Source organism: Acanthochromis polyacanthus, chromosome 14 (genome assembly GCF_021347895.1).
Source record: "Acanthochromis polyacanthus isolate Apoly-LR-REF ecotype Palm Island chromosome 14, KAUST_Apoly_ChrSc, whole genome shotgun sequence".
Lineage (NCBI taxonomy): Eukaryota > Metazoa > Chordata > Actinopteri > Pomacentridae > Acanthochromis > Acanthochromis polyacanthus.
The window spans coordinates 4,807,727-4,828,925 of NC_067126.1; the positions used below are offsets into that span (position 1 = coordinate 4,807,727).

The window sequence follows — 21,199 nt, forward strand, 5'->3', positions numbered from 1 at the left end:
TTTCTGTATTCACCACTGGAGGGCGCTCGGCAGCCACACTTCTGTTTCTGACCCTATTCCTGTCACTTTCTGAATGTTTTCTTCCCTCTTGTTTTCCTTCAGTTCTCTTTTCTGTTCTCTTTCTTCCCAGTTTCATTTAATCTCGTCTCTCTCCTCCTTCCTCTAAATCTCCTTTGTCTTCCACTTCCTCTTTTTAAACTTCTCCCTCCTTTGCTTCTCTTTTTCCTTGTTTTGTCGTCCTCTCCATGCTTCCCTTCCTTCTTTTATGTCTCTTCTTTAGCTCCGTTTCACATGAGAAAGGGTTAACAGAAACGGCCCAATTAGAAGAAAACATCCTCAAATTTGTAAATAGATATTGATGCTAATTTGAGATAATTACAAGCAAGTTGAAATGGAGAAAATACAACTTTCTAGAGATGTTCCTGTCCAGTTTTTCTGCTCCCTGTCCAATTTGAGCCATTAAATATTTGGTATCTAACACAGAGGTCCAGTCTGATACCTGTCCTGATCATTTACACTTAAAAATGCCTTCAGGTTATTGAAATATTTGTCAGAAAAAGTTTTACTGATATATATGTAATCATTTCAGATATTTTAAAGATTTTTTTTTTTGGAAGATTTTTACTTATTTTTTGAAAATATTTACAAGAACTTTCTTGCCAAATTTGAGGGATTTTTTAAATAGAACTTTGAAGCAATTATTTCTTCATATTGTTTTAGCCTTTGTGTCTCATTTTGTGTCTCATTTTTTCGTTTTCTTTCTCATTTTTGTCATTTTGCGTGTCATTTTGCATTTTACTTTTTTGTGTCATTTTTGTGAATTTCGTTGGATTTTGGTAGATTTTTTTTGTGAATGCTCTTAAAGAAAATAGTTTTAAGTTTTACTGATGTGTATGTAATCATTTTAGATATTTTTAGGATTTTTTTGGAAGATTTTACTCATTTTTTGAAAATATTTACAAGAACTTTCTTGCCAAATTTGAGGGATTTTTTAAAAAGAACTTTGAAGCAATTATTTCTTCATATTGTTTTCGCCTTTGTGTCTCATCTTGTGTCTCGTTTTTGTCATGTTCTCTCATTTTGTGTCTTGTTTTTGTCATTTTGCATCTCATTTTTGTCATTTTGTATTTTGGTTTTTTGTGTCATTTTTGTGAATTTTGTTGGTTTTTGGTTGATTTATTGTGAATGCTCTTAAAGAAAATATTTAAGTTTTACTGATATATTTGTAATCATTTTAGATATTTTTAGGATTTTTTGGAAGATTTTTACTCATTTTTAAAAAATATTTACAAGAATTTTCTGGCCAAATTTGGGAGATTTTTTTTTTTAAATAAAACTTTTAAGATAAACTTTTAAGGAATTATTGAAATGTTCTTCCTGGAGGTTTGCAAATTCTCAGAAATTTGGGGGAATTTTTTTGCTGAGTTTTTGGATTTTTTCGGACAAGGAAACAATATTTTTTTGACTGTAAATGAAGACAGCAGGAGGGTTAAACTGTTCATGGAAACGAGAAAAATTCACTGTTCTTCTTGCAACGTTTTCCAAAGTTTGCTTCAGATTTGCTGCACGGCTGCAGCTCCATGCATGTCGCAGCCTGCAGACAGAGCGTGTGTGTGTGTGTGTGTGTGTGTGTGTGTGTGTGTGTGTGTGTGTGTGTGTGTGAGAGAGAGAGAGAGAGAGAGAGTCATATATAAAGACAGCAGCAGCAGCAGAATCAGAATCAGAAGCTTCTCTGCTTCAGGAAGAATCCGGTTGACCTGCAGAGAAAAGAAGAAGAAAGTGGATATAAACCTGAAGCTGCTGCCAGGAGGAACAAAGAAAGTAAAGTTTAAACTGCCTGGATTTATTTTCTGCTTCTGAATCAAGAAGAAAAAGTGAGGAAAGAAGAAGAATCGGCCAAAAGGAGGACACAGAGATGCAAATAAAGACGGAATAATAGAAGAAAACTGCTTGTTTTTCCTGCAAATCCAGAAAAAAAGGAAGAAATTAGATAAAGGAGAGACGGGTTTTATCTGAGTGGAAGATGCTGCAGTTCTCTCAGCTTCAGGTCTAGACAGAGAAGAATAACAACAACAACAAATAGAAGAAGAAGAAACTAAAGAAAAAGAAGAAGATAAAGTAGAAGAACAACAAACAGAAGAAGAAGGAGGAGGAACATCATCTTCTGCAGCAGAAGTTCAACCTCAGAAATGATCCAAAAGTGAAGAACTAAGGACAAGGAGGTTTGGAAATCAGAAAAAAAAACAGAAAACAGAAAAAGGATGAACCACGAGGAGAAGCAAGTGTAGAGAAAGTAGAGACCCGCCACAATAAAAGCAGGATTGATCAGATTTAAAGAGAAGCTGAGAGCTGAGCTTCCATGATGGACTTTCTTCTCCTCCTGCTGCCCGTCATCGTCCTCTTCCAGGCGGCTGACCCGGCGGCCGGCTTGTCTCCGGCCCGGTTGGAGCGTTGGGTCCGGTCGGGCCTCCAGTCGCTGCAGTGGGACCAGCTGGACCGGTGTCTCCGCGTGTCCTCGCTGTCCGAGTCCGAGTGCCGGAGACTCGCCCACCTGCCGCCGTCCGCCGTCGCCGTCTACGTCTCAGAGCCTCCAACAGCTGCAGGTAGGAACTTTTAGAGTCAAATGAGTCTCCAGGTGGGAAAAAGACAATAAAACCCAATAAATAAAGATTAAATTAATAAAGTGAAGAAAGAAACAAATAAAACTCTTCAAAATAAAAGCTGAAATTCAATTATTTTAACATTTAGCAGGAAATTGTTGAAGTATTTCCATTTTCTGCTGCTTTTTTCCAAATCTACTACATTTATTTGGAAACTTTAACTACTCAGTCAATAATCTTATCAATTATTATCTATTTATTTATTATCAGTTATTATAGGATGAAACTTTGTTGATCTCGGTGCAGAAAAAAACTCCTGAGACATTTAAACCGGCTAATAAGCTTTACTTATTGTTCTAATCAGTTATTCTGCACAATGTGTACTTTTATTTTTAATACTTTGAGTATATTTTAATAGTAGTACTTGAATGAATTCCATCTCTGCTGCACAATACAAAGAGCTTTAATTTAGTAAAAGTGCAGTTTTTTTTGACAGAAAATGAGCTAAAAACCTCAGAAGTATTATTTTATCACTGGACCGTCACAGTTAAATAGTCTCATTCTGCATGATCAACATGTTGATTTTTGGTACTTTTAAAGTGTGTTTTGATGCTAAAACATTCATACTTTTACTTGTAACGGAGTATTTCTACACTGTGGAGCTGTTAGTAACTCTTTCCTCCACCTCTGATTGGCTGAATGTGTCATAAATAAAAACTATGCATGAATTAAATCAACCAATTCAACACAAACTGTATTTTTAAAACCATTTAAAATGAAAATCAGTCACAGAATTTACAATAAAATGAAAACTGTGTGTTTTTAAAGTGTTTTTAAAGTCATCATATCCTCCCCAAAAGGATTTTCTTCTGTTTCTGTCACCATAATTACACCTTTTAGAACTGAATGCTGAAATGGATTTCAGTCTGTTTTAGTCGCAGGTGATGACTGAAAAAGAAAAGAACAAAGTCATCCAGAAAACACCTCCTGGAACAAATTTTACCTTCATTTTAGCACAACAGAATTATTCGTCTTCTTGTTTAATGTGATAAAAACATAAAGAAAATCTTGCAAAAATGGTTTAAAAGGACTCACAAATTGTCCAAAATGTTTAAAAAATTGTCAAAGCTTGTCTAAAGCAACTCAAAACTTGGACAAATTCAGTTGAAATTTGTCAAAACTACTCAAAATTTGTCCAATGCGACAAAAAGCCATGAAAATGTATTAAAACGTGTCCACAATGACTAAAAAAAAAAAACAGGAGGGAATTTGTCCAAAAGCACCACATTTCATGGTTTAATTAAAAATGCACTTAATTTAGTAAAATGACTAAAATTTACTCAAAATTGGTTTAAAGTGACAAAAATTACACAAATTTCATCAAACAGGACTCACAATTTGTCTAAAATTACAACAAACTTCTCCAAAATATCTCCAGGTGTCACTGATTTTACAAAAACTGAACAGATTAATGGGACTATAATGGATTCATCATAAACACACACCTGGGTTTGATGGTATTCCTGTTTGGAAACATCAAACAATGCATCCAGAATGTTGAAAGATTTGTGTAATGTGATAAAACATTGTCAAAAAATCACTTAAAATGGTTAAAAATGACTAAGAATGTCCAAAAGGATTCAAAAGTTGTCCAAAAGAAACTCAAAAGTTTGACAATTTCACTCAAAACTTGTCCGAATATTTGACAAATGTGATAAAAATGTGTTCATATGCGCCATTTTTCACCCTTTCTGATTCAAATTCATGTTGATTTTAATTTAGTAACATGTAAAACTGTCCCAAATGATTAAAAACATATTCCTCAAAGTGTGAAAAAGAATCTAAAATGACCCAAACTTTTTTCTAACATAACACAAAACCGGTTCAATCCGTTCAAAATTACATAAAATTTGTGCAAAACGACACAAATCTCACCGACCGTGACCCAAAACTTGTGAAAAATTCCTTCAGGTGTACCGAGTTTCATGTGCTTCACCTGGATGATCGATCATAAACAGACACCTGATATTACTGTGCATCCAAACTGACTCAAAACTTGTCCAAAATATTCAAAGATTTGTCTGATGTGGTGAAAACGTGTAATATAAACTAAAAATCACTCAGAAATTATTCAAATACAACTCACAAATTATTCAAAAAGTGTCCAAAAGCACCAAAACGTGACTCAAAATGTGTCCAAAGTGAAAAAAATCTGCCCAAACTTACTTTTAACTTGTCCAAAATGTCTAAAAATGTGTCCAGGGTGATTAAAGTGTGTCCAAAAATGGTCCAAAATGAGAAAAATTTGACCAAATCCACCATATTTCATGCTTACAGATTCCAAATTATGTTGATTTTCGATTAGAAACAAGAAAAATGTCCCCAAAGATAATACAATATTCCTCAAACTGTGAAAAATAATTTAAAATGACTAAAATGAGTCGAACATGAGTCAAAATTAGTTTAATGTGATGAAAATCTGTTCAAAATCACTTGAAACTTGTGCAAAAATGACATGAATTTCGTCAAATGTGACCAAAAACTTGTCAAAAATACTTCCAGGTGCACTGAGTTTCATTTGTTTAGGAAAAAAATGCATCACTTGAATGAGTTATTGTAAACAAGCACCTGGATTTGATGGAATTCCTGTTTAGCAGCATCAAAAAAATGCATCCAGGCTGCCTCAAAACTTGTACAAAATGTTGAAATACTTGTGTAATGTCATAAAATAGATTTTAAAAATCTGTCAAAAATGGTTAAAAATGACACAAATTGTCGAAAATGATTCAAAATTTGTCCAAATGTACCTAAATCTATCCAAAGCAATTCAATGCCTGTCCAAAATGACTCAAAATTTGTATGAATATTTATCAGACGTGACAAAAAAACTGTCCAAAATGACTCAAAAATAGTCTAATAGGACGAAATGTGCCCAAATGCAGCATATTTAATGACGTCATTTTCAATTTTACATTGACTTTCAATTACCAACATGAAAAAAAATGACCCAAATGATTAAAAAATGTTCCTCAAAGTCTTAAAAATGGCCTAAAATGATTCAAACTCGGCCAGACTGACTTGAAATGAGTCCAGCATGACTCAAAATGAGTTAAAATCTGTTCCCATTTACTTGTAAGTTGTGCAAAATGATACAAATTTTGCGAAACGTGGCTCAAAATTTCTCCAGAAACTTATAGAATCTGAAGATATTGTTCTCTAGTGTCATGTCAGAACCAGAAGAACATGAGCTTATAAACCCTGGTACCTCCTGGATCGGTTTCTCTGGTTTATCTACAGGTTCTCCAGATAAAGTCGTCTCCATCCTGCCCGACTCCTCCGGAGGTTCGGTCGGTTCGAAGCCTCGGGGAGGTTTCGGTGTTGGTCCGGTTCTGAACGGAGGAGAAGCTCCTCTTAGACACCAGCAGCCTCTGACCGGATCCACGGCCCACGACGCCGTTCTGGTTCTGGACCCGAGTCCCGGAGAGAACTTCGGACACCCGGTGGTTCTGTTCTACGTGGACGTAAACGTGACCAAGAAGAGGTGCTCCCACCTGGACGGCATCTACCTGGGTGAGTTACCGACACCCACAGACTCAAGGTTTGGTTTTCTGACTGGAAAATGACTCAAGGTCTGTCTAACACATCAAAATCTGTCCAAAAAGAGTTTAGAATTACTAAAAATAACGAAAATATTTATCCAAGGTGACAGGACATGCTGAAAATTATGTAAAAAAAGATATAAAAAATAACTTAAAACTTGTCCTAAATGACTCAGATTTGTTCAAAATGACTAAAAATGTGTTCAGAATTACTCGAAAGTTTTCCAAAAGTACTGAAAAATTGGCCAAAACTGCCTCAAAACCTGTTTAATATGACTTAAAATGTATCCAAAATGACTAAATGTGTCAAAACAATTTAAACTTGGCCTAAATGGTTCAGGATTTGTCCAAAATGACCAAAGTTTGTGTATAAGGACTTGTAACTTATGCACAATATCTCAAAAGTTGTCCAAAGGGGCAAAATTTAGTTCAGAATTTAAAACTCAGCCTAAACAACTCGACACCTCTCCAAAATCCTTATAAAACCTGTACAAAACAACTCAAAACTTGAATGAAATGACTCAAAATGTGTCCATCGTAACATAGAGTTGTCCAAAATGATGAAAAATACGTCCAGAATTATTCAAAAATTTGCAAAAAATAAAGAAAAATTGTCCAAAATTGGCACGAAACCTGTCCAAAATGGCAATATGTGTCAAAACATTTTTAAACTTGGACTAAATGGTTCAGGATTTGTCCAAAATGACAAAAATGTGTGCAAACAACTGAGAACTTGCCAAATGCAACACAAAACTCCAAAGAGACTCTAGCTACGATTAAAACGACTGGAATCGTGCTCAAACTGACTTAAAACATGTCCAAAAAAAAACACATTTTGAAAATGACTTGAAACTTGTCCAAAATCACAAAAACTTGTTCAAAATGACTTGAAACTTCACCAGAATGACCCCAAACATGGCTCCAAATTTGTCCAAAATGACAAAAGTTTGTTCAAAATAACGTGACACTTGGCTTATATGACTCAAAACTCATCCAAAAGCACCTAAATATCCCCCAGAGAACTTTAAACTACTCCAAAATGACTCAATTTCTATCCAAGCTGACTAAATCTTGTCCATCATGCCTCGAAGCTTCATACTGCTGATTTCTGAGTATTTTGCTGAAAGCCTGGACGATCAACCATCAGCGTTTCTAAAAGTAGTGCAAACAGCAGCTTTCCTGTGGGCTAGAGGTTAAAAGGCAGAGTGTTAGTGCTCTATTCCCACTAGCCGGAGTCCTGTGGAGGTAGCGTGTGGTGAAGTGAAGGTTTTCGGCCTCCTGCTGTGACGGAGGTGAAGCCAAATGTTCAGGTGAACTCGAACACACACCTGTGAATTATTCATGGCCGCTGCTCTGGACCCCTGCTGGGTTCTGGAGATGGATTTGCACCGGCGTCGCTCAGAACAACTTTCTTCAGACCTCATTTAACCTGGCGAGGGCAGGAAACAGGAGAGGAAATGGACCAACCTGAAGACAAAAGGTAGTGGAGTGGAAACCAGCGTCAGTTAACCCTTTTTCGTCCCGGGGGTCCGATCGGATCTGTTATTAACCTGTATAACATCTTGAAACTTGTCTAAAATTATAAAAATTGATATAAAAAGTCTTGAAACTTGTTAAAAATGATAAAAAATTGTTCTAAACCGTCTTGAAACTTGTCCAAAATGATAAAAATTGTCCGAAAACATCTCGAAACATGTCCAAAATTACAAAAGAATTGGTCTAAAACATCTTAAAATTTGTCAAAAATGCTAAAACTTACATAAAACGTCTTGATACTTGTCTAAAATAATAAAAATTGATCTAAAACATCTTGAAACTGGTCCAGAATGACTCCAGTTGCCATGTATTTCCTGACCTTCTCGTCTCGGTGTCTCCAGGTGACGAGTGTCTGACTCTGGCTCTGAAGGGCCGCTGTCAGAACCAGCTGAAGCGTCGCCAGGCGGCGCCGGAGAGGCTCATGAGTAACGGTCGGCTGGGGGGCGGAGCTCTTCGCGGCGGCTCCATCGGCGCCGGCGGTGGAAGCCGTCTGGTGGAGCGAACCATCGGAGGACTCTGCGAGGTCCACTTCCTCCCCCTGGTGGTCGGAGTCGGAGACGGCAACAGGACGCAGAGGCTCAGATGTGTCGGTCGGTTTAGAATCACCGCTCACAGCTTTGTCTTTCTTCTTCTGTTGTTTTTGGTTAGAATGTTTAACAGTCAGTGTGTTCATCCTTAATGTCCATCCTTAATGTTTGTCCTTCTCTGTTAAACTCCAAGTCTCTACCCACACAACTACAATGGTTTTACGAGATCATCAGATTCAGAAATACTTTGCTGATCCCTAAGGGGAAATGGCCAAATGACTCACGGACATGAACAAGACTTGAAACCAAAATGACGAAATATGTCCAAAACAACTTCAAACTAGGCCAGAATGGTTAAGGACTTGTCCAAAATGACTCAGAACCTGTCTACATGACACAAAGCATGTCTAACGTGACTTAAAACATGTCCAAAAGATCAAAATTTCACCAAAATGACTTGAAAATGTGGGCTGAATAACTTGAAACTTGTCCAAATGTATAGCATGTGTCCAAAATAGCTAACCTTTCCTCAGCTCAAGTGGCTCAGGACTCGTCTTAAATGACTCAACAGCTGCCCAGCAAGATAGAAAAGACAGAAAATCTCCCCAGAATGGCTCAGAACTTGCCCAAAACAAGCTGAGATTTTGTCAAAAAACATGACTTGAAACTTGTCCAAACTGACAAAATGAATAAAAATCCGTCCAGCGTGACTTGAGACGTTGAAATTGACAGAAATGTTTCAGAGTGACTGAAAACTTGTCCAAAACAACATACTTAAAATTTGTCCAGAACAACTTGAAGTTTTACAAAAATACTCAAACTTGTCCAAAATGACTTAAGCCTTGCCCTAGATGCCTCAGATATTTTCTAAAATGACAGAAATTTGCCCAAAATCACTTGAAACTTGTCCAAAGGGACAAAAATTTGTTAAAAATTAAATTAAATTTGGCCGAAAGACTCAAACTTGCCTAGCATACTTGAAACTTGGCCAAAATGACAACATATGTCCAGAACGACTTTAAATGTGGCCTGAGATGTTCACTACAATGACTCAAAATCTTTCCAAGATGACTTGAAACATATTCAAAAGACATAAAATGTGTCATGATTATGCAAATCTTGTCCAAAATGACAAAAGCATTTCCAAAACGACCTGAAAGCTTGGACTAATGACTTGAACATGTCCAAAATGATTTAAAAAATTTCACCAAAAAGACTTGAAACTTGTCCAAAATGACAAATGTGGCCAAAACGTCTTGAACCTTGTCCTAATTTGCTCAGGATTTGTCTGAAATGACATAAGACCTGCCCAACAAGATAGAAAAGATGCAAAATTTCTCCAAAATGACTCGAAACCTGTTCAAAATGACCAAAACCAGTTCAAACCAACATACTTGAAACTTGTGCAGAACAACTTGAAGTTTTGCGAAAAGACTAAGACTTGGCCAACATGACTTAAAACTTGTCCAAAATGACAATATTTGTCCAAAATGACTTCAACCTTGTCCTAAAGGGCTCAGGATTTGTCTAAAATGACAGACATTTGTCCAAAATGACTCCAAACTTGTCCAAAACAACTTGACGTTTTGCAAAAGGTTCCAAATGACTCTCTCCTGATCCAGATGGCTGTGGACTTGTCTAAAATGACTTTGTTCCTTTGTGTAGTGGTGCTCTGCTCCCAGTGCTCCTGCAACACTCTGGATGCTTCTATTACTGATGAATGTTCACATAAAGCTGGGATAAAACAATAACTATATTTGAAAGTTTCCACTATTTAACTATTCAGTATTTCTTCATTTATTCCTGGATAAGCTAAGTGCTAAGTGACACAAAAAAGCCCACGAAAACATGGAAACATGACACAAAATAGCCAGAAAACTACACAAAAAGCCTTAACTGATGCTGTAAACATTAAAAAGACATTTTAACTTAGACATAAAATGACCATAAAGCAACAAAAACAACTCACAGTGAAGCTTTAATGAGCACGACGACACCATTAACTGACTGTTTCATTAATCTGCTGTTTTTAAGCCTAAATTCTGATTGCAGCTTCTTAAATATGAATATTTTCTGGTTCCTTTCCTCCTTCATGACAGCAAACTGAACATCTTTGAGCAAAACAAGGCTGATCCACATTTTTCACCATTTTCTGACATTTCAGAAGACAAACAGATGATTGATTCATCCAGAAAATCAGCTGTTTCTCTTCTGAAATGTCAGATAATGATGGAAAATGTGGATCATTGTTTCCTCAAATGCCTTGTTTTGTCCAAAGATATTCAGTTTACTGACACAGAGGAGGACCGAAAACAGAAAATATTCACATTTAAGAACAGTTTTTTTCTAATTATTTTACAGTCATCCGCATTTTCCTCCATTTTCTGACATTTTAGAGGCTAAATAATAAATCGATTCATCCAAAAAAATAACTTAATTGTTAGTTTCAGCTCAAAACTACTTCATAGTGCAAGAATTCCAGAGGTTATTGCCCCAAACAAAAGCAAAGGAAAGATGAAATGAGGATCAGCAGTAGAATAAACACATGAAAGCCTTGCTGCTTTATATTCCATTATATTCTGAATTAATCCCTCAATCTTGTGTTTCCTTCTCATAAATAAAGACACATGTGTTTGTGGTGTTATCTGGGGATTTTCTGTGCTTGCTGCAACAGTCGGATGATATTTTCCCAGCAGCTGTTCTCACGATGTGCAGGTATCTTCAAGCGTGGGTGGTCTGAGGTCACGTGATGATGCTGCCACCGCCGTGCTTTACAGTGGGGGTGCTGTGTCTGCATATGAGCAGTTTCCCCATGTTTTTAGGAATGAAATGTTCTATAAATTGTCCGTATTCATTCAAAACTTGTTCACAGTTATTCAGAAATAGTTTAAAATGACTTATTTTTGTCCATACAGACTAAAGAATTGTACCACATGACAAAAGTGTGTCAAAGGTGACTCAAAATTTTTCCAACATGACAAAAAATTTGTCCAAAGTTATTCAAAAAATGTTATTTTTTCGCCCAAAATAGCTTAAAATGGTTTAAAGCATCTCAAAATTCATCCATTGTACTAAAAAAAAGCATGACCATGACTCTAAAATTTTCCATAATGACGAAACTGTGTCCAAAATTACTCAAAAATAGTTCAAAATTACTTATTTTTATCCATAATGCCTAAACAATTGTCCAGTATGACAAAAGTGTGTCCAAAATATCTGCAAGTTTGTCTAACATGTCTAAAGTAATTCAAAAATTGTTCAAAATGGTGGAATTTTTTTCCAAAATGACTTCAAAAAATTCAAAATGTCTCAAAATTCATCCACTGTATTGAAAAAATAACATGTCACTGACTCGAAAATGATCCAATATGATGAAACTGCATCCAGAATTACTCAGAAATTTACAAAGTGGATTGTGGAAGTTAGTTTTTTTAATCTCAGTCTATATCCCCATAAGATGATGCTGCCACCGCCATGCTTTACAGTGGGAACATTGTGTCTGCATGTGTGCAATTTTCTCTGTGTTTTCAGGAATTAAATGTTCTATAAATTGTTTAAATTAATTAAAAACGTGTTTGAAATTACTTGTTTTTTTCCATAATGACAATATTGATAATAACAATTGTCCAATATGATAAAAGCGTGTCCAAAAGGATTTAAGAATCTTTCAAAATGACTGAATTTTGTTCCAAAATGACTTAAAATAGTTTAAAATGTCTCAAAATTCACTCAAAAATGGTCCAATATGATGAAATTGTGTCTGAAATTATTCTGAAATTTACGAAGAGAATGCTGGAAATGAGTTTTTTTTTTTTAAATCTCAGTATATATCTCCATTACATGATGCCTACCATGCTTCACAATGGGGATGGTGTATCTGACTGGCACTAACTAATGCTGCAACTAACAATTATTGTCTCAATCAGCTGTAATGCCTTCTTTATGCAGAAAACCACCAACAACCTTCAATGAAACTCACATAACCAAGTTTTAAATTAATTTCTGCACAGTTTTCTTGAAAGCAGACTTTAAAAATCCAATTTTCTCCACATTTTAAGAAATTAAATGTATTATCAATTGTCCAGATTGATTCAAAACCTCTTAAAAGTGACTCAAAAATATTTTAAAGTGACTTAGTTTTTTCCATAATGACAAAAAAGGTCCAATATAATAAAATCTTGCCCGAAATTACTTTAAAATTGCAGAAAATGTCTCAAAATCTGTCCGCTGAGCCACAAAAACATAAACTGGAAGCTAAAAAGTGGATTCTGGAAATTAGGTTTTACCCCATCACACATCTTCACATCATGATGCTGCCGCCACCATGCTTCACAGTGGGGATGCTGTATATCAGCATGCTAACACTGATGTCAGGATCTCTGTATCTTCTGCTTTTCTGAGCTGATTTTCTCTTATTAACCCACAGATCATGCAGAGTTTGCCATGTGTCCTCAGCCGCTGCCCATCAGTTCTCCCAGTTTGCCGGTTTCGAGCTGCGAACTGAACAAAAACACCCGACGCTGCCACCAGCAGCCTCTGGCCACCCACCTGTCCTGCCGCCTCTACCAGACCTGCGACCACGCTGTACTCATCTCAGGTATAAACTGCTCAAAGTGATTCAAAAGCTGTTAAAAATAAATCAAAATGGTTTAAAATTACCTTTTTTGGGGTCCATAATGACTAGTTTGTCTAAAGTGACTTGAAAATAGACTAAAATTATTCTTTTTTACCCCAAAAATACTTAACATTTGTTGAAAAACTCTCAAAAGTTGTCCGTTGTGGTAAGACAAAGCATCTCAATGACTAAAAATTGGTGGATTTTGTAAAGTAGGCTTTCTTTCCTTAAATATCCCTGCATGATGATGCTGCCTCCACCGTGCTTCACAGTGTTTGTTTGTTCTCAGGCGGCTGGCGGCAGCAGATGACGTTCCAGCGGCACGTCCAGAACCTGCAGAGGTTCTACAAAATGCTCCGGAACAACGGCTTCCACAAAGATCACATCAAGACCTTCTTTGCCAGCAGCGGGCAGCTTCCAGGTGGGATGCCGTCGCCGTGGCAACACCCAGTCAAACAGCCGCAGTGGCCATGTAGAAAGAGAACTGAACCGAATGTCTTCTTTCTGCAGATGATGTGGAGGGCGTCTACTCGGCGACGGAGAAGGCGGTGATTCGTAACCACGTGTCGTATGTCTGCAGAAAGCAGCACTGCGCCGACACTCTGGTTCTGTACCTGAACTCACCGACACGCAACGACGGCACCATGCTGCTGTGGGACGCCAACCTCAACGGCATTGTAAGAACGACCATTAGTCACTTGAATTTTATCACTGCTGTCATGTTTTTACTCACTGTGGGAGTCCTGCACCTCTTTGGAAATGAGGCTGAGTTTATATCCCCATGACATGATGCTGCCACCACCATGCTTCATGGCTGCCATTTTAATGCTGCAACCAACAATTATTGTCTCCATCAGCCGTAATGCCTTAAAATGACGTATTTTTGTCCATATTTACTAAAGATTTGTCCAGTATGACTAAAGCATGTCCAAAGTGACTTAAAATGTGTCTAATGTGACTAAAGCATGTCCACAAAGGTTTACAATTTGTCCAACATGACAAAAAACATGTCCAAAATGATTTAGGAATCATTCAAAATGGCAGACTTTTGTTCCAAAATCACTTAAAATAATATTAAATGTCTCAAAATTCATCCACTGTACTAAAAAAAACATGAGACATTTTCAACAAATTTTACATATTAAACAGTAAGAGGCTCCCCCTGGTGGAACAACCACTGCATGACCATCTTCCTTTGCCTTATTGGTTATTTTCTATACTACTAATAGCAAGCTTTTCTGTGAATTTTATGAGGTAAACATGGTGTAGAGGTAAAACATACTGGTTATGAAATCAAACTGTTGCAGTTAGAAATAGAAAGAGTGAATAAATAGAAGTCATTTTATAAAAAGGACTACTGCCTTTACCCTGACCTGCCTCTGAAACTCGTCCTCATGTCATTAAAGGTAATCTTTTTTATTCTGTTTTTTCAGGCCGATCTAAAGGAGCGATACTCTGTCAACGAGCTGCTGGCCGACCTCGCCGGCTGCAAGGCGACTCGTGTCCTGCTGTTCATGGACCAGAGCTACAGCGGTGTTCTGTCCAAGAGGCTGCGAGGCTCCCAGAAACACCTCAATGTGGTTCTGATCCAGAGTCTGGCCCGGCAGAGCAACGCCCACCAGACCCAGAGGCCGAGTCCAGGCTGGGAGGACAGCAGCTGGACCTTCATCAGCCCCTCCACCTGTCTGCTGGACCACCTAGGGAAGGTACCAGCTCACATCTGAACTCTTCTCTGATCTCAACTGAACCGTTTCTTTACCACGTCTGATGTGTGTTTGGGCTCACTGTCTGGTTGAAACGTCCAACTGTGTCCAAGATCAACCTTCTGCTGATGGTTTTAGGTTTTCCTGAAGAATGTGGAGGTGATCCTCCTTCTTCATTATTCCATTTAGTTTGTGTAAAGCTCCAGTTCCACAGAGCATGATACTGCCACCACCATGCTGGATGGTAGGTTTGGTGTCCGTGGGGTTAAAAAAAGACCCATCTGAAACCAGTCCTAAACCACAACTGAAACCAGTTTTCGAAACAGTCCAAAACCAGTCTTAAAATCAGTCAAAAAACAGTACAAAATCAGAACCCAAACCACACCTAAACTTCTTCTAAAAAAAATCCCAGACCCACCCAGGACAGTCTGAAACCAGACGTCATCCAGGACCAGATCCAGAGTAAAATAAATCCGAAACCAACTTTAAATCACATCCAAAACCAGGAGAACCAAGACTGGAACCAAACATGAACCAGTCCCAAGAAAGTCCAGAACCAGTCCAACATCCAGTCTGAAACCAGTCCAGAAGCTCTTCTAGAAAGCCCCAGAGCATGATACTGCCACCTCCATGCTTGATGGTAGGTTTGGTGTTCTTGGGGTTAAAGGTCTCACCTTCAGGTTTTCTTCCATCTGACCACAGAACTTTCCTCTAGAACCTTTTCTTTGTTCATGTGATGAGTGGAGCTTTAAGGTTCTGCTTCTAGAGGAAGAACTTCCTTCTTCATGGATCCTCTAAAACCCTGTGGACACTGCTAGCTGTGTTCCAGCAACTTCTCCTCCATCCAGACCTGCTTTCTGATGATTCTTGGTTGACTCTTGACCATCCTGACCAATGGTCTCTCAGCAGCAGGTGGTAGTTTGTGTTTTCTTCCTGATGGTGGCAGCAACACAACTGGACCATGAACTTTATTCTGACAAACAGATGATTCTGGATCTGAAGCTGCTTTCAAATGTCTCCAAGTGACTTTCTGGCTTGTTCAAGTTGATGATTTTCTTTTTCAGATCTTTGCTGAGCTCCTCCGACTTTCCCACTGTAGAGTTTGAGTCTAATGAGTGTTTCTAATGGTTCTATTTAAACTGGATCAGAGTCAGCAGCTGTAGTCGACTGGAATCACTCAGGAGAAGTTAAGAGGCCATGAAACTAAGAACATTTGATTAACAGAACTTTATACCTCACCAAAACTGATAATTGAAGTTTACATAATCTTGTTCATGACTGTACATCCAGAATTACACAGAAATGGTCCAGTATGCCAACAAAAAAGGTTTTCGAATGGATGTAAACATTAGACAATTTGACTCCAAAATAGGCAAATGTCACACAACCTTGTCCAAAATGTCTCAACGTATGTCCATCATGATATAAACGTGTACAAACTGTCCTGTTTCTGTTTGTCCTGCTCACTAAACACTGTAATCTTGTTTTCCACCAATCAGGGCGCAGCGATGTCTCGCCTCCTGGAGCCGTGGGCCGGCCTGTTGAACGTGACGCTGGCCGGCGCCCCCTGCAACGCCACGCCACCGCTGACGGACGGCGAGTTGCGACGGGAGTACCAGGGCTGCCAGAACCTGCCGACGGCTTTATGGCACCAGAAACACCGACTGAGGACCGACTGAGACGCCGACAACCGACACAGATGCACGCCAGCAGCACAAACCTGTGTGTTGGTGGACGCTGGTGTGTGTTTTATGTCCTAACTTTGAACTTAGACTGTAACCATGGCGATGACATCCCAGCAGGGGAGTCCTGACCACCATGTGACCATTGTGTGCTTGTTGCGAGTGTGTGTTTGTGAGTTCAGCAAGAGGACAGACGCTCTCAGAGACTCACACCGGGTCAGTGTGTGTGTCTGTGTGTGCTGCAGTGTGTGTTAATGTATGTAAGTGTCTTTGTGTGTGTGTTTCTGCCGCATCTCCTGGGCACTTTAACGTTTCAGATCCAATCATGTGTCTCTATTTTTGTCTTTACAACAGTTTCCCCGTCCACCTTCTCTCTTCCTGCTGCCTCAGTCTTTTTTCCTCTGTCTCTTACATTTGTTTTGGTTTCTGTCTCAGATTTTTCCGACCCCGACATGTCCAAAATGACTTGAAATGGGTCCACAATCCAAAAGGTGTCACAAAAAAGCTCAAAAATGACTCAAATGTCATCCAATGCCACAACTTGTACAAAGAGACTCAAGAATGATCTGATGTCACAAATACCTGGAGAAAATGATCCAAAAATGCCAATGATGAATGAAAGATCAAGGTCAAAATCACTAGAACCTGTTGCCGCATGACAAAACTTGTCTAAAACAACTCAAATTGTGCATAGAATTGTCAGAAAAGTGTCCAATGTGACAAAAACTAGAAATCAAAAATGACTTGAAAGTCAGTCTAAAACAACTCAAAATCAATCATTGTTGAAAAACCTGCACAAAATGACTCGAAAATGGACGAATGCGACCAAATCTGTCCAAAATGACTCAGAGAAGGTCCAGAATGTCTCAAAATTTGCCCACTGTGATAAAAGCCTGGACAAAATGACTCAAAGATTGTCTAAAATGTCTAAAAATTTGTAAAATTTCACAAAGACATTCACCAATCAGAAATGGTCTAATGTGACAACATGTGACAAAAATGACTCAAACATTATGCAAAATGGATGAATGTGATCAAATCTGTTCATAATGAATCAGAGATGGTCTAAAATGCCTTAAAATTTGTCCAATGTGATCAAAATCGAAACAAAATGACTCAACGATTATGCAAAATGATTTAAAGTTGAACGAAAAATGTCCCAACTACTTGTACAAAGAGACTTAGAAATGTTCCAATGTGATAAAAACCTGTATAAAATAAGAACAATCAGAAATAATGTGACATGTCCAAAATGACTCAAACATTATGCAAAAATATTTTCAAAACAACCTGCATGAAGTGACTCCAAAATGGACGAATGTGACCAAATCTGTCCATAATGAATCAGACAAGGTCCAAAATATGTCCAGTGTGACAAAAAAGTCAACAAAATGACTCAAAGATTATGTACAATGACAAAAAAACTCAAAGTTCATCTAAAATGTCTTAAAATGTTTCCAATGTCCCAACAACTTGTACAAAATGACTCAGAAATGGTCCAGTGTGACAACATGTGACCAATATGACTCAAAGATTATGCAAAATGACAAAAACCTGTACGAAATGATTTGAAAATGGACAAATGTGACCAAATCTGTCCAAAACGATTCAGAGAATGTCCAGAATGTCTCAAAATGTGTCAAGCGTGATAAAAACTTTAACAAAATCACTCAAGGCTTGTGCAACATTGCAAAAATCCTGGACAAAATGACTTAAACTTTGCATAAAATGTCTTTGTCCAATGCCCTAACAACTTGTACAAAGAGACTTGCAAAGGTTCCAATGTAAAAAAAAAAAAACTGTACAAAATAAGAAAAATCAGTAATACATGTCTTAAATAACTCAAACATGATTATGAAAAATGACCAAAAACCTGGACAAAATAACTCAAAGTTTGTCTGAAATGTCATAAAATGTGTCCAACATCACAACAACGTATACAAAGAGACTCAGAAATATTCCAATGTGATAAAAACTTGAACAAAATGACTCAAAGATTATGCAAAATGACAAAAACCAGACAAAATGACTCAAATTTTGCATAAAATGTCTTTGTCCAATGTCCCAAAAGCTTGTACAAAATGACTCAGAAATGGTTCCCTGTGACAACATGTGACCAGTATGACTCAAAGTTTATGCAAAATGACAAAAACCTGAACAAAACAATTCCAAAATGGATGAATGTGACCAAATCTCTCCAAATTGAAGCACAGATGGTCCAAAATGTCTCAAAATATCTTCAATGTGATAAAAACTTCAACAAAATGACTCAAAGATTATGCAAAATGAAAAAAAATGAACAAAATGACTTAAAGTTAGACAAAAATGTCTTAAAATGTGCCCAGTGTCCCAACAACTTGTACAAAATGACTCAGAAATGGTCCAATGTGACAACATGTGACCAAAATGACTCAAAGATTTTGAAAAATGGAGGAATGTGATCAAATCTGTCCAAAATTATTCAGAGATGGTTCAAAACATCTCAAAATATGTCCAGCATGTTAAAATCTCTGGTCTTCTATGAAACGGCTTCAATAGACTCGGGCAGAGTTGTGTGAGAAGTCGGAAGGTTAAAGATTTAGAGGTGGTTTTACTCTGATGTCGAGGACGAAGCGACTGAGGCGGGAAATGGGAGACAGATATGATTAAGATATGAAGCACTGAGGCTGCCCTCCTGCTACACGGACTGGAAGTGGCTTTTTAATAAGGCACGAGTGTGTTTTTTGCGCTCCGACACGTGAAACACAAACGGTATTAACCACTAATGATGTCGTCCTCCACTGTCGCTGTGATTCCTGTCTTCTCTCTCCAGTAGCCACAAGTGTGTCGTTGTACTTACGTTACAATAGAGGTTTGTCCAAGATGTTCAGGACGTTTCCGACCAGTCGGCGTGTGCATATTCACAGTTTGTGTATTGATCTGTACAGAGTGTGAGATGTAATTTAGCTCTGATGTTTCTAGTTGCATGCAGTAAATCACAGAATATAGTCAATAAAGTGCTATTAGAAACCAGTGAAGTCCACGGGTTTTATTTGTTTCCTAAAAGATCATGCATTTGGTTAAAATACAGTTTTCATGTTATACAGACTGGATATTAACGTTCCAAAGTATCAATAACCTGGATATTAACGTTCCAAAGTATCAATGACCTGGATATTAACGTTCCAAAGTATCAATAACCTGGATATTAACGTTCCAAAGTATCAATAACCTGGATATTAAGGTTCTAAAGTATCAATAACCTGGATATTAACGTTCCAAAGTATCAATGACCTGGATATTAACGTTCCAAAGTATCAATAACCTGGATATTAAGGTTCTAAAGTATCAATAACCTGGATATTAAGGTTCTAAAGTATCAATAACCTGGATATTAACGTTCCAAAGTATCAATGACCTGGATATTAACGTTCCAAAGTATCAATAACCTGGATATTAAGGTTCTAAAGTATCAATAACCTGGATATTAACGTTCCAAAGTATCAATGACCTGGATATTAAGGTTCTAAAGTATAAATAACCTGGATATTAACGTTCCAAAGTATCAATAACCTGGATATTAGGGTTCTAAAGTATCAATAACCTGGATATTAACGTTCCAAAGTATCAATAACCTGGATATTAACGTTCCAAAGTATTAATAACCTGGATATTAGGGTTCTAAAGTATCAATAACCTGGATATTAGGGTTCTAAAGTATCAATAACCTGGATATTAACGTTCCAAAGTATCAATAACCTGGATATTAACGTTCCAAAGTATTAATAACCTGGATATTAGGGTTCTAAAGTATCAATAACCTGGATATTAACGTTCCAAAGTATCAATAACCTGGATATTAACGTTCCAAAGTATTAATAACCTGGATATTAGGGTTCTAAAGTATCAATAACCTCGATATTAATGCACCAAAGCACCAAACATCCTGATATTATCATTCCAGAGAATCAATAACCTGGTTATTAAGGTTTCAAAGTTCCAATAACCTGGAAATTAATATTCATAAGTATCAAAATTCTGAATATTAATATTTCAGTATTTCAAAATATTAAGGTTTAAAAATATTAATAACCTGAATAATCATGTTCTGAATGTTAATAACCTTGACCTTAATGAAGTAAAGTATCAATAACCTGGATATTAACGTCCTTGAGTATGAAAAACCTGGATTTTATGGTTTCAAAGTATTATTAAACTGAATATTGATGTTCAAACGCATCAATAACTTGGATATTAATGTGTAAAAGTATCAATAATCTGGATATTAATGGTTGAAAGTACCAATAACTCGGATGCTAACATTCATAATTTTTAATACTATTGACATCAATGTCCCAAAGTATAAATAATACTCCAAAATATCAATAACCTAGATATTAATGTTCAAAACTATCAATAACCTGGATATTAATGTTCAGAAGTATCAACAACTTGGATATTGACATTCTGAAGTTTCAATATTATGGATATTAATGTTCAAAAGTACCAATAACCTGGATAATTATGTCCCAAAGTATGTCTCAGACTGTAATCATAGTCTAAGGTTGTAGTCTGGTTAACTTCTGGTACCAGAACAACTTCATCAGGTCAGGGTTAGGGGTTAGGAGCAGCATATCGCAGTGGATGATGGAATAAAGTCCTGTTTACTGATAAATCCCAGTTACAGACTATAAAAGCACTCAGAGAGCGCAGACCTCCGCCAAGGATATGGATATTCCCATGGAACATTGTATTCACATACATTTATGTACGATGTAGGACATTTTGGATGACATACTAAACTATGACGTTTTGGTGACATTTTGGACAACATACGAAAATATGACATTTTACTGAAATTTTGGACGCCATACTAAACTATGACGTTTTTGTCACATTTTAGACCTCATAGTAAACTATGACGTTTTTGTCATTTTTTGGACGACATACTAAACTAT

At 37.2% G+C, this 21,199-nt stretch overlaps 1 protein-coding gene across 1 annotated transcript; it reads left to right on the plus strand.

The window, feature by feature from the left end:
• Positions 1-1,683: 1,683 nt before the first annotated feature.
• On the plus strand, positions 1,684-19,274 carry si:ch211-67e16.11 (uncharacterized). Its single transcript, XM_022219244.2, has 8 exons — positions 1,684-2,603; positions 5,898-6,170; positions 8,077-8,325; positions 12,689-12,859; positions 13,167-13,298; positions 13,388-13,554; positions 14,311-14,583; positions 16,080-19,274. Exons 1-8 carry the CDS (start codon positions 2,360-2,362, stop codon positions 16,257-16,259), a joined length of 1,689 nt encoding a protein of 562 aa, XP_022074936.2. The 5' UTR covers positions 1,684-2,359; the 3' UTR covers positions 16,260-19,274.
• Positions 19,275-21,199: the final 1,925 nt, after the last annotated feature.

What these genes read in the sequence shown, in the direction of transcription:
- si:ch211-67e16.11 (XM_022219244.2), top strand. Translation starts at nt 2,360, where the DNA reads ATGATGGACTTTCTTCTCCTCCTGCTGCCCGTCATCGTCCTCTTCCAG. An exon ending in CCACGCTGTACTCATCTCAG is followed by an intron (nt 12,860 to 13,166) that starts GTATAAACTGCT and finishes GTTTGTTCTCAG; the next exon opens with GCGGCTGGCGGCAGCAGATG. An exon ending in ACGCCAACCTCAACGGCATT is followed by an intron (nt 13,555 to 14,310) that starts GTAAGAACGACC and finishes CTGTTTTTTCAG; the next exon opens with GCCGATCTAAAGGAGCGATA.